The sequence below is a fragment of the Glycine soja genome, chromosome 17, assembly GCF_004193775.1.
Source record: "Glycine soja cultivar W05 chromosome 17, ASM419377v2, whole genome shotgun sequence".
NCBI classification, from domain to species: domain Eukaryota; kingdom Viridiplantae; phylum Streptophyta; class Magnoliopsida; order Fabales; family Fabaceae; genus Glycine; species Glycine soja.
The window spans coordinates 12,204,708-12,218,184 of NC_041018.1; the positions used below are offsets into that span (position 1 = coordinate 12,204,708).

Below are 13,477 nucleotides of genomic sequence, written 5' to 3' on the forward strand. Positions count from 1 at the left end.
CAAGTAAATCATATGCTGATACAGCAAATAAACATATTTGGCACCAGATCCATAGAGAGATAGCAATTTGAGCTCCTTCAGGTAAAACTTTATAATCCTAGGATTTAAGAGCCATAATCCTGTTAAGTGCAATGCTGCAAGACGAATTGTACGAGGACTCTTTATGCCCTCCTCAAGAAGATTTTCAATAAACTGAGTGCCAGATATAAAAAGAAATTAGTCACTATTTGGAATAAATTAGCAGAGATAATACACAGGAACAGGAAACTTATAGAAAAGAACACATACCCACTTCAGGGGTCCAGGTGCATTGTCTGTTTGATGCATGTTCTCATCATTAAATACCAAAGGATGCAGAACAGATGACAAAAGAGCAGCAATTGATGCAACTCTTCGCTTATTGCAGCTGATATGCAATATCCAAGAGGAATGGACCAAATTCCACATCATCTAATCAATGATTGCAAATCTTAGGAGAGGATAAGTAATTAAGTATGCAATAAAATACAAGAAAGATCCATCATTCTAAATATAACTCATTCAACCAAAAAGTGATGCAAACTAAAGTAAGAGGAAGGGAGGCACCATTCCTGGATATAAGATGGCATTGGTATTAAGGATTCACATGTTCAATATGGCAATTGTTAATCACCTTAATTCCCAAGCAAATTGATGCTGTTATCTTTCACTTGGCAATCTTAACATTTTAAAAAGAGGGCATCACATTCACAGGCCTACAAACATTTGGGCATCTTAGACAAAGGGAATACGAAATGCTTGTGGCAGTCCCATTTATATACCAAACATGGGCATGTTGCTCAAGCATCTAACATGCCCAGGCACCAAATGCCTCCATAATTTTGGACCCTAATCAATGATAACAGCATTGATTATGCTATTGCAATAAAAACAATAGCACATATGCTCCAAGTGGTTTTGACAAGAGTATAGTTTTTACTCCTGACAGAATAGCATCTCTAGATCTCTGAAATTTCAATGGGCATACACCTTATCACACTGGTAACAGAACAGTAATCAAGGCTATGGGTCTTTGAAGTTTTCATCACAACTACCAATGCTTTATATCAGGGCATGATGCTGACTGCCCATCTTAAAATCAGACCCCTAGTTACATGCTTACCACTAATTCATTCACTAATTCATTTCATTCAATTAAGGCAATAGTTAATTGAACACAAACTAAACAACCAGCTATGAAATAAATCACCTGTGCGTTTATTAAGTGACAATGGGAAGCAGCTGCATTTGACATTACTTTGGCAACTAGCTCAAATAACATTCTGAGTGATCTCAGCATGGGTAAAACACAACTTTCTGCAGCATTTTCAAGGCTGCAAAATACAACTTTGAGTAAGCTAAGCTTCATAAATAAGACAAGACACGGGGAGAAAAAAAAGAAGATATGGCCAACATATGTAAAGAATACCCATGGCATTGAAACAAATTAAGGATATTCATCATGTCTGTGGTCTAATTCACAAATAAGCCTAACTGTAACAACACTTGCATGCATGCACAATTGCGTATAGATCATCCTGCTACTTACCTCTCAACAAGATCACCAAAAATGCATTTTAGAGTGTCATCTGAGAAGAATGTAGGGTTTTCCTCCAAATTAAACCCATTCTTGAAAGCACATGAAGGAATTGACAGCAAAGATTCTAGGCACACCCACTGAATCATTAATAAATCAGTTAAAATCTTCCAATTTATTACTTAACATCTTATAACTAGTGAAAACTAACCATTGTATTAATTGCTAAAGCTTTATGACTATTAGATGAAACAGTTTAATTGAAAGAATAATATGCCAGGACACAGGTAACGAATGATCAGAACATTTAAATTAGAAAAACAGAAGAGGAAATGAATATAAAAATTTCAGAGTCAAATTATGACAATCCAAAAATCAGATAATAAGGCAGTAAAGATATGTGCCTCATGACAAAGAGAAAGATTCAAACCTTTATCTCCAACAAAACAGCCCTCCGAGTTCTTGCCAATACTCCTGACCCTAGGAGATCATTGATATTTTGAATGAAAGATACACACATATAATCTAACCGAGGCCTTCCTTCTATCTCTGAAAACAATTGCTCATTTTCCTCAACAAGATAAAAAGAATGAGGAAAGTATGTTGAAGCAAGAACTCTGAGAACCGAAACTAATGCTTCATATGCTGCAAGAGAAATTTCTGCTCCCATCTACATTACACATACATAGCAACAAGTATATCATCACACACTTCAATTGTGACAGAAACTCGGGAATTTTAACAGATAATTCATCTAATATTCAAGATACCTCTGAGCAAGAAAGCGAAGACCTAGTAGTCCTCCAGAAGAATTGCCACATAAAAGTGAAAGCAGAGTTATGTGGAGCATCTCTTTTGATTTGGTAACGCCACAACAAGATTAATGATATAGCCTTTACTGACATCATCTGCTTGGTTAAACACAGCAAAATCAGACAAGATGCAAAAAAGAAAGGTGTGGCAAATTCTAAAAAATGAAGAGAACAAGAATGACTGATTAATGACAATATCAACTAGTAGAAAGTGCATGCATTGAGCAAAGAGTAAATCAGTCTTTTGAAAACAAATAGAAACAGAACAGGGTCAAACGGTGGGTGCTGATAATGATATGGCACATGGTTACAAAGTACAGTACTACATACTTTTCAGTACCACTGATGGTATTCTATAAAGGAAAAAACAAAATTACAATAATAACAGACCCTGCATGGTCAAAAGATAACTCCAAGATGCTACTTAGACCTAATTTTTCCCTCTATTATAGATAAAAGACAATTCCTTAGCTTGCACCTAATAGCTTAGACTTTAATGAAATGGTTCGTGACATAGTTCCAACTACCAAAGCCTCATTGACCAAGCTGTCATGAATTGAATCTAACTGCCCAAATGAGAGAGAGAGAGAGAGAGAGGAGGAATCAAGTTACTTCAAGAGTAACCTGAAGAGAGTACTCTTAATCCTCACCATTCATCTTCTTGAGATCTAATTGTTTTAACGAGTAACTAATCCTCACCATTAGATTTCAAGAAAATGAATGATGAGGATTAAGAGTAACTCTTTTAAAGTTACACTTAGAGTAATTTGATCCCTCTTCATACACACACACATACATATATAGGGGACGCATCAACTGATAGGAATAAATATTTATCATTAGAACTTGTCATAATCGATCAAGATTCAAATAAATAAGTCATGTGTGCTTTTTAAAAAGACAAGTGACTTTATTAAGTTATTATTAGGAAAAACCCAAGTCCCACATTGGCTTAGAGATAGTATTAAGATATGGTATATAAGTGGAGGGTAACCCTCACCCTATGAGCTAGCTTTTACGGTTGAGTTATGCCAAAACCCACATTCTAAGAATTTATCAGAGCCTATCCTAGATCCATTCAAAGGGTCACCCACCATATTTTTTTTTTTGAACGGCCAAAAGTATCATATATTATAAAAGGATAGTACCAGGGGTACTACAAAGATACAAATAGAAAGCCATAGGCTGAGGTTAGAGAGTAAAAGCTACAAAAGCTTCCCCAACAAGAAATCTTACAAAACCCACCCATCCTTCCCAGACTAGGAGAAAGCGAAGGACATAGATGATGACCATTGTTGAAACGGAATGGCAAAGTCCTTTTCCCACCCCCTCAACCAAGACCAGGTGCGAAAAATTGCATCATCCACCAACTTAGAAATATCAAACTGTTGATTTTTAAAAATCATGGCATTCCTATAGTTCCAAATAGAAACTGTGGCTGCTACCCACCAAATCTTCCACTTTCTATTAATAGCTTGCGAAGCAGCCAAAGAGAGGTGCTGAGTGAAGTGGTCCACAGGCCTACAATGCATGACTCTAGCTTCCTTGACCCAAGAGGTAAATTCCCACCACAGTGGCATAATCTTCTTGCAAGAGAAGAAAAGATGAGAGGCAGATTCCACTTGACTTTGGCAAAAGGTGCAGAGGTCACTATCAAGAGCAACTTGCCGTCTAGATAAGTTTTCCTTAGTCGGTAGTCTATCCCAAAGAAGTCTCCAAGCAAAGGATAGAGCTTTCGGAGGAGCTTTTATATCCCAGAGCCGACTGAAGGCATGATTAAGGTATGCTGTTGATTGATCATCTTTAATATAATGGTAAGCACTGGATGTAGTGAAAGTTCCTTTTGGATCAGCACCCCATACCCACTGGTCCTTCAAAGCTGCATTAAGAGATAAGGCTGAAACCTGGTCGATAAAGTCTGAAGCACTTCCCAACTCATGATCAAAAAGGTTTCTCCTCCAAGAAAAATTCCACTGCCATCCTGCTTCTCCAAAGGACCCCATGTTTCCCACTATCTCAGCTTTATGAGAAGATACTTGATACAAAACAGGATATCTTTCTCTAAGAGTTCTTCCATCACCCATCCAAGAGTCTTCCCAAAATAAAATTTGGTCGCCACTGCCCAGTTTCCATTTGATCTGATTAAGGACCCCATCCATGCTGTTGTGAAGCATTACAGACTTCAAATCAGACCACCAAAAGGAATGAGTCTGCTTGTGAGAAGCCTCTTCCAACCCTCTCCATCCTTTGTATTTTGAGATGAGAATTCTGCTCCATAAGTGGTCTGATTGGTGGAACATCAGCCACTTCCATTTGATGAGAAGGGCTCTGTTAAAATCCTTAATAGCTTTGATTCCCAAGCCTCCTTGATTTCTAGGAGCACAGATATGATCCCAAGCCACCCAAGCAATCTTTTTCCCTTCAGCACCTCCTCCCCACAGAAAATTCCTTTGGATTGAAGTCAGCCTCTTTAACACTGCTGAAGGAGCCCTGAAGAAAGACAGGTAAAACAAAGGCAAGGCTGTCAAGACAGAATTAATTAAAGTAATTCTGCCTGCCATAGAGACTTTCCTCTGGTTATTAAGCTTAGCCTCAAATTTTCGAAAAATGGGCTCCCACATAATTATCCTTCTTGGGTTAGCTCCAATGGGCATCCCTAGATAGGTAAAAGGGAGCTGCAGAGATCCACAGTTAAGGAGATCAGCTGCAGATCGACACCACTGCTGAGATTGGCCAATAGCTCCAAAGTGACTCTTAGCAAAGTTATTTCTAAGGCCAGATACCATCTCGTAACTTCTGAGCATAGCTTTTATAAGGGTGACATTTTCCATAGAAGGTTCCCCAAAGAATATAGTGTCGTCAGCAAATTGGAGCATATTTACTGTGACCTTATTCTGGGTCACCCACCATGTTATTCATGCACCAAGCCCAAAAGTGTTGAGCATGAGGGGGTATATTCGAAAAAATCAAGTCCCACATTGGCTAGTGATAGTACCAAGATAGAGTATATAAGTGGAGGGTAACCCTCACCATATGAGCTAGCTTTTGGGGTTGAGTTAGGCCTAAACTCACATTCTAAGAGTAATCATGTGACCTTAAACACTTTAAAATCTTGACCATTCACGTATGGTTGTATGGCTCCGATTTAAAAAACTCACGTCACACTAGATATGGCCCATACCCACCCATTCACCCACCCACACATAATATATCTATGTTATTGTCTCTACACCTATCAGCTTAGCTTTTACCAGGTTGGTTCCTTCACAATTTATAGGCTATGCCTATATCCATGAAAATTACTTGAGTAGTGAGTACCCAAATTATTCAAGGACTTCCATTAAACTGATTGTACTGATGCATAAAGTAAAATGTTGAAGCTAGCATGAAAGAAAAATCAAAGCTAGCAGCCATGCCTACAGTTTGGTTATGTCTAAATTTTAAGGAACTACGGTACCACCTCAAATGAATAATTTTCTAGTATCCAACTCTTGATGAAATGGCAAACAGTAAACCATAATAAAAGTCTCGAATGTACTTACTGCCTGCAATACAGTAGTGGTAGCAGAAACTGACAACCTTCGTTGACTAGGGCCTCCAAGTTTTCCTTTCACTGCACCAGGCAGTGCAGTGTCCTCTGTAACAACACCAGACCAGAAAACAGAACAAGATTGCTTGGCAAATTGAACCAGATCATCCTGCATTCCAAATTTCCAATAAACATTTAAAAATCATAAAAAGTAGAGATGGATCACCAGATCATAACAGAAAGAGGTATAAAATATGATACCAATAAACATAGAAATTCATCTGAAAGCTTCTCAGAGATGTCATCAATGAAACACAGATCATCAACTACACCAGGGAAGGTATTCTCTATATTTGTTCTGGCTTTATTATCATATTCAACTGCTCTTTCCTTTGCTCTGCGAAGCTCCAAAACCAAGCTCAAGACAAGAATCAAGAATTTGACAACTACGAATCTTCTATCATGGTTTTGTTTCAAGATATTAGTGTCATTGTCTTGAATGAACTGCAATAATAGTTATCCTTTCATTGTTAGACTTTAAAACAGAAAATTGATACAGGTATACCCGTGTTGAAAATCAAAATAGGATCAATTTCATATTCTATCTTTTATTATCATATCAGAATTATAGGAACAATATCTACTATAATTAATTGTAATTAATCTATGTTAAAGTTGTTGTTTGATAATGTTTTTATTAATGTTTTATATTTCTAGCTTGTTGTAGAAGCACTTAGAAGCCATCCTGTAATTTGTCACCATAGATAGCCTGTAGCCTTCATCATGAACTATTTTTTGTAGTATCGGTTAATTCTCACATATATATATATATATATATATATATATATATATATATACACATTTCTATGCAAACTAAGGCTGAGGATCCTTTTTGTGTGCATATTTTCATACTCAAACATTTCAAGTTGGTATTAGAGAGGGACGATCCTGCTCTGCACTTCCATCTCTGTCTATCGTCGTCTGCCGCCGCACCTATCTCCGAGATACCCAGTTCTGGGTCGTCTCTTTCAACGCATGCCAACCCTGGAGGTTTTGAAGTCAGAAACCTCAACACACACTCCCACACATCGTTCTCAGGCGTGTGCGTCCCACACGCCTATCTCCGATCATTAGAACTCCGACACGACACCTGGGTTTTGTTCGTCAACCTCTCCCCACTTTGTTTCAGTCATTAGATTGTTGTTTTGGTGCTGTTTGGACAGTGGGTCTGTACACCTCCGTCCCTTGGCCTATATTTGTTTCCTTAGGTTTGGTGCTACGCATCTGTTACTGGATACTTGCCCTTGAGTTCTCAAAATGACATCTATGAATTCCACTCTCACTTCTACTCCTTCTCCTCTTTCGGGAACTCCCACTATTACTACTTAGAAACTCAATTGGAAAAATTATCTATCTTGGTCTACCTCAATTGAGTTATGGTTCCTTGGTCAAGGGCACTATGATCATTTGGAGAAAGAAGCACGCAAAATTCCAGCAAAGAGCAGATATCGGTGGAAGACACTTGACTTCCAACTGTGCGTTGTTTTATGGCAATTAGTTGAACCTGATGTGTTGAAAATACTCAAATCCTTCAAGACTTGTTGTTCCTTCTAGAAAAATGCTCAAGATACTTATGCTAATGACATCCAGAGTTTATTTGATTTAGCAAACTGTGCATTTTCTCTCAAACAAACTAACCATGATATGACCTCACACATAGCCAAAGCTATTGTTGAAGAATTAAAGAAGTTCCTAATACATGACTCTATGGATGAAATGAAAAGAAGACTCAATAAGCTGGTGGTGATTTTGCGGACTCTACACTCAGATTTTGATCATGTGTGTGACGAAATTCTAGCTGGTGAGCATGTTCTTTCAATGGACAGCCTAGTAACTAGGCTTCTTCCTATTCCTACTTTGGTGAGTGGTGAAAACTCAGTTGTAGCCGCTGAAACTTCAGCAACACCTGCTCAAACATCAGCCATGGTAGCATCTCGTGGAAGAGAAGGTCATGGAAATAGAGGTGGACGTCCTCAATGTACATATTGCAAAAAGCCTGGTCATACTCAAGAAAAGTGTTATGCCTTGCACGATTAATAAACATGATGCCTTCTCCTTCTCTTAACAACAAATTTCCTTATTCCATTGTTTTACCACATGAACCAACCGTTGTATCATGTCACCCCTAAAGTTTTTGGTTGTACATCTTTTGTTCATAATGTCTCACAAGGATTAGACAAACTTTCTGCAAAGATTATTAAGTGTGTCTTTTTAGGATATTCTGGCCTGCAGAAAAGTTACAAATGTTACTCTCCACAAACTAAAAAGTGTTACATGTCTGTTGATGTTACTTTCTTTGAAGAAACTCCTTTTTCTCATCCTCCATGCAGGATCCTAGTTCCATATACAAGTTCTACCTGTTCCATCTAACACAGACCCTTTTGACAAAAAAGGACATCAGGCTCAGTCTCCTATTCCTAGTTTAGCTAATAGTGTCTCTCTTTCTTCTCCACACACAACACAGGAAGCTAGTTGTTCAGTGCCAGTAGGTTCTCCAGATTCATGTCCTTCGCCAACAGCTTCCCATACAACGGATTCTTCCTCCACATCGCATCCTAGTGAACCAAGTTCTGATGGCCCATTGCTATTAGGAAACGTATTCGACCTACTTGAAATTCTCACCTTATTTACAAATTTTTGAGCTATCATCGCATATCTCCTTCATATTTCTCCTTCGTCTCTTTCTTGTCTTCTATTACTATTCCTAAAAATGTTGAAGAAGCACTTGATCATCCTGGTTGGCGACAAGCCATGATTGTTGAAATGCAGGCTCTTGAGAACAGTGACACATGGGAATTAGTTCCTCTTCCCCCTGGGAAGAAGACAGTTGGTTGTAGATGGATTTATGATGTTAAAGTCGGGCCTAATGGTGAGGTTGATCAACTTAAGGCTCGGTTAGTTGTCAAAGGCTACACTTAGATTTATGGCCTTGATTACTGTGACACTTTTTCTCCTGTGGCCAAGATCACAATTGTCGGCTCTTCCTAGCTATGGCAGGTATTCGTCATTGGCCTCTTCATCAATTAGACATAAAAAATGTCTTTCTTCATGGTGATTTAGAGGAGGAAATCTATATGGAGCAACTTCTTGGTTTTGTTGCTCAAGGGGCGTCTAGTTTGGTGTATAAATTGCTTTGATCTTTGTATGGGCTCAAACAGTCACCACGTTCTTGGTTTGGAAAATTTAGTCATATTGTTCAAAATTTTGGAATGAAACAAAGTGAAGTTGTAACATCTCATTTTTTATAAAATAAATTAAAAAGAATTTTATCTAAAAATAAATAGAATTTTAGGAAAATAGAGATTTTTGTAATTAAATAAATAAGGAGAAATAGTTATATTAATTAAAATAATGATTTTAAGGTAAATAAAATAAATATGTTCTTAGAAAATAAAAAATATATTTTATTTATTTATTTGATAGAAAATAAAATAGAATTTATTTTTAATAATAAAATAGAGTAAACAATAAGCTGAGAATATCCTAGCCATAAATAGAAACATATTAAGTCAACTTTTACATTTATGATACGTCTCTACACTCTTTCTTCTCTCAAATTCGTTTTTCTTCCCCCTCTCCCAAAATCCTTTCTTTTTCCCACATACACAAATTTGTCTCAGTAAAACTACAATCCCAGACTCGTTAACTGTTGGATCGTTGTAAAATTTGAACACCAGGTTCGGAACTCATTTTCGTACATCCTCACCGTTGGAATTTGCAAAATAATGTCTGCGGTGAGAGAAATGTATATCGCACAGAGACAGTGAAATGGAGACTTCAATCCCTTCTCCTCTTTAATGCTTGAAAATCCTAGTAAAACAACCAAAGAAAAAACTTGAAGAATCTTAGAAAACCGCTAGAGGCGCTGCTATCACTAACGAAGTACACACGTGAGTCCGCTTGGACGTAAGGGATAAGTTTATCACAATTGAAATTAGAATAAACATGTATAGGGATCCTTAGAGGATCAAATTGGGATGTTTATAGTATTGTGATTCTTCCTTTATGATTATAATTACGACATTGTTGTGTTTGACGGGCCAACTGATGCCCTGATGTCAATTGGTTGATAAAATTGAGTGTTCTTGGTGTTTTCATGTTTTTTACCTATGATTATGTAAAATTGTTTGAGAGATATAATCATATTAACATAATATATTAATATTATTATTGTGCAACATGTATATAATGCATGAGGCGTGATAACGTATTGTCTTGGGATTATGAAAGTGTGATAAAATATGTGCAAGTGACAAGTTGAGTATGTGTTAAATTGTGAGATCATGTGTATTGAGATGTTGTGTGCATTGAGTTGTGAGCTATGAACCGTACAATCACATGACTGTAAAATCCTCTATGGGTGACGAGTATTGTGATGTGATCCACTGTGTGAACTCAACGAGTTTAGTCACTTTGAGACGCGATGAATTATAATTATTTTGAGAATGTGACAACTCACTCTCTGTGTGCTGTTTGTGTTTGAATCCTGTGATGATCTCGAACTTTGTGTTCGTGGGAGCAGATGATTAGGTGGATGACTATGGAGAACCTCATACTAGAGGACGTTGGAACACAATACTATGATAGGATATGACATTGGGACATAAGGTTCTGTATTAATTGCATGAAGTTCTGAAGATGTAGTTTTTATCATTTTGTTTCACATACTGAGTCTTTAGTTCATTCTCTGGAGTCTTGGGCGACCTTGTTTTGAGCCGAAGATGTTTTTAATAAGTTTTATTTGATAACAGTGAAGTGAATGTGACTCTTTTACCCACGTGAATTTGTTTAAGTGATTTGAATAAAATTGACTTAATTAAATTCTGGATTTTTATATGTTTTTCTTAAGTATATGTATGTCAGGGTAGAGGGTATCACAGAAGCAACACTTATTTAGTCATTTTAGGCCTATTAATAGTCCTAAGGATCCAAATTAGAAGTTAATGTCAAATCAAGGTGAATTTTTTCCAAATCCAGAGATATAGAAGGCTAGTTGGGAAACTCATTTATCTCACAATTACAAGGCCTGATCTATCATTTGTAGTCGGAGTTGTCAGTCAATTTATGCAAGATCCTCACATTGACCACTAGAAAGTTGTGATTCACATTCTTAGATACATCAAAAAGACTCCAGGACAGGGATTATTGTATAAGGATAATGGAAATACCCAAATTTGTGGGTATTGTGATGCCGATTGGGCAAGTCATCCCATAGACAGGCGATCCACCACTGGATATGGTGTATCCTTTGGAGGAAATATTGTCTCTTGAAAAAGCAAGAAACAGAGTGTTTTTGCTTGATCAAGTGCAAAAGCAGAATATAGAGCTATGGCTCTTGTTACTTGTGAATTGTTGTGGATTAAACAACTTCAATAATTAAAATTTTGTGATGTTCAGCAAATAAAGTTGTATTGTGATAATCAGGCAGCTCTTCACATCACCTCTAATCCTGTATTTCACAAAAGAACAAAACATATAGAGATTGATTGTCATTTTGTTCGGAAAAAGCTGCAGTCCAAAGAAATTAGTACTAAATTTATTAACTCCAACAACCAGCTTATAGACATCTTGACCAAGTCCTTGAGAGTTCCTCGGATCCACTTTATATGTTCCAAGCTTGGAACCACACAATTTATATGCTACAGCTTGAGGGGGAGTGTTAAAGTTGTTGTTTGATAATGTTTTATATTTCAAGCTTGTTGTAGAAGCTTATCCAGTAATCTGACACCATAGGCTAGGCTGTAGCCTTCATCATGGACTATTTTTTGTACCATTTGTTAATTCTCATATATATATATATATATATATATATATATATATATATATATATATATATATATATATATATATATATATATATATATATATATATATATGTGCATCTCTCAGCAAACTAAGGTTGGGATCCTTTTTGTGTGCATATTTCCATACTCAAACATTTCAAGTATCTATCCAAAGGAGCATCCGTTGTGTACTCTGACACATGGTTTTCACACAAATATTCCTCAATTTTATCCTATTTTACATGGTATCAAAGCCAAGTTGAGGGAATAACGAAAATTGTCTCCCACTGGGGATAGCGAGACCTATTGTCCCCGGTGGACCTCTCTGGTCGTCACACTTATTCTTGCGACCTACTCCTATTTTTTGACAATCCTTTCTCCTTTTCCAATGACATTTCCACCCGTCATCACTTTTCAAACAACCCACTCTCCCCAATGAGCCCTTTCGCTCACCTCATTTCTTTTGGTGGACCTTATATCCTCGCTGTATCTTTTCCAGCAATTTTTTCTTCATTTCTGGTGCATTTTTCGGCCACCGCCGTCGTTCAGCCACCATTCCTACCGGCAACCCTACAGTTTGGATCGCCAATCTACATGTTCCCAAAACCACTTTCCCATTCGGCGTTCCACACGCTCTTTCTTTGACAAGCCAAACAGCACCCACGCATCATTGTTCTCTGACGCGTGACAATGCCTTTGCCGGTGTGCTTCCAGCTCCGGCGATGTGTCTTCCTCGCACACCTACCCCTGCTGTTTGGGGCCATTCTGACCTCGTTTGATGTGGTCTCTCTTTTGTAAGCCGTTCATTTTTCCAGCTTCTTTCTTTTGTTGAAGGACTGTTTGTTTGTCATTTTCCTGCACTCTCATGGCTGCTTCGGGTTCTTGTGAGAATTTTAGCCAATGTTTGCCCCTGACTCCTACTTGATGTTCATTTTCCGGAAAAGAATTTTTGTCGCCTATCCTGCTGCTGTCTCTTTAGTGTGTTTTCTGGCAACTGCCTTCAGCTCGCCACTCATTTTCCGGCAAAAACAAAAAACTTTTTGGTTGCCTCTCTATCGCTGTACTTTTCCAGTGTGTTTATCAGTGACTTTTGTGCTTCATTGGCTGTGTGTTTCTGCCACTAATTCCTCTTTTTCAAGTTTGAATAAGTTTGTGTCTCCACTGCTCGTTTGAAGCTTCCAAATCTTGGTTTTAAGAAGACTGAAACTTGCTTTGAATTTTCTTAGGTTGATAGTATTTCAGCTCTCTTTCTAGCAATATTCCCTGATTTCACCAGGATCCCCAAGTTGTCTTCAAAATATTGGTTTGAAGCTTCCAAATGATGGTTTTAAGAAAGTCAGAAATTGTTGTTCCTAGGCTGATAGATATTCCCACTCTCTCTTTCTAGCAATATTCTCTAACTTCACGAACATCACTACGTTGGCATTCAAATTATTGTCTTTTTTTAGTAGAGCTCAAGTTTTATGTTTCTGTTGGGAATAAATTTTCTTGTAAAAAGCTAAAACTTAGTAAGCTTCAACTTGAGGGGGGGAGTGTTGAGAATCAAAATAGGATCAATTTCATATTTTGTCTTTTATTATCATATCAGAATTATAGGAACAATATCTCCTATAATTAACAATATTAATTGTAACTAATCCATATAAAGGAGCATCCGTTGTGTACTCTAACACACGGTTTTCACACAAATATCCTTAAGTTTTATCATGTTTTACACCCTACCATCAGAAGTATCAAT

At 37.3% G+C, this 13,477-nt stretch overlaps 1 protein-coding gene across 2 annotated transcripts in view; it reads right to left on the reverse strand.

The window, feature by feature from the left end:
• LOC114393343 overlaps positions 1-13,477 on the reverse strand; it is a 46,009-nt gene that overhangs the window by 10,966 nt on the left and 21,566 nt on the right. For both annotated transcript variants that reach the window (XM_028354643.1, XM_028354644.1), the window contains 8 exons: positions 6,158-6,400; positions 5,910-6,065; positions 2,326-2,463; positions 1,986-2,225; positions 1,568-1,695; positions 1,229-1,352; positions 289-450; positions 45-192 (listed from right to left, as the gene is read on the reverse strand). In XM_028354643.1, coding sequence (XP_028210444.1) covers positions 45-192; positions 289-450; positions 1,229-1,352; positions 1,568-1,695; positions 1,986-2,225; positions 2,326-2,463; positions 5,910-6,065; positions 6,158-6,400 — 1,339 coding nt within the window. The remainder of the gene's footprint in view (positions 1-44; positions 193-288; positions 451-1,228; positions 1,353-1,567; positions 1,696-1,985; positions 2,226-2,325; positions 2,464-5,909; positions 6,066-6,157; positions 6,401-13,477) is intronic.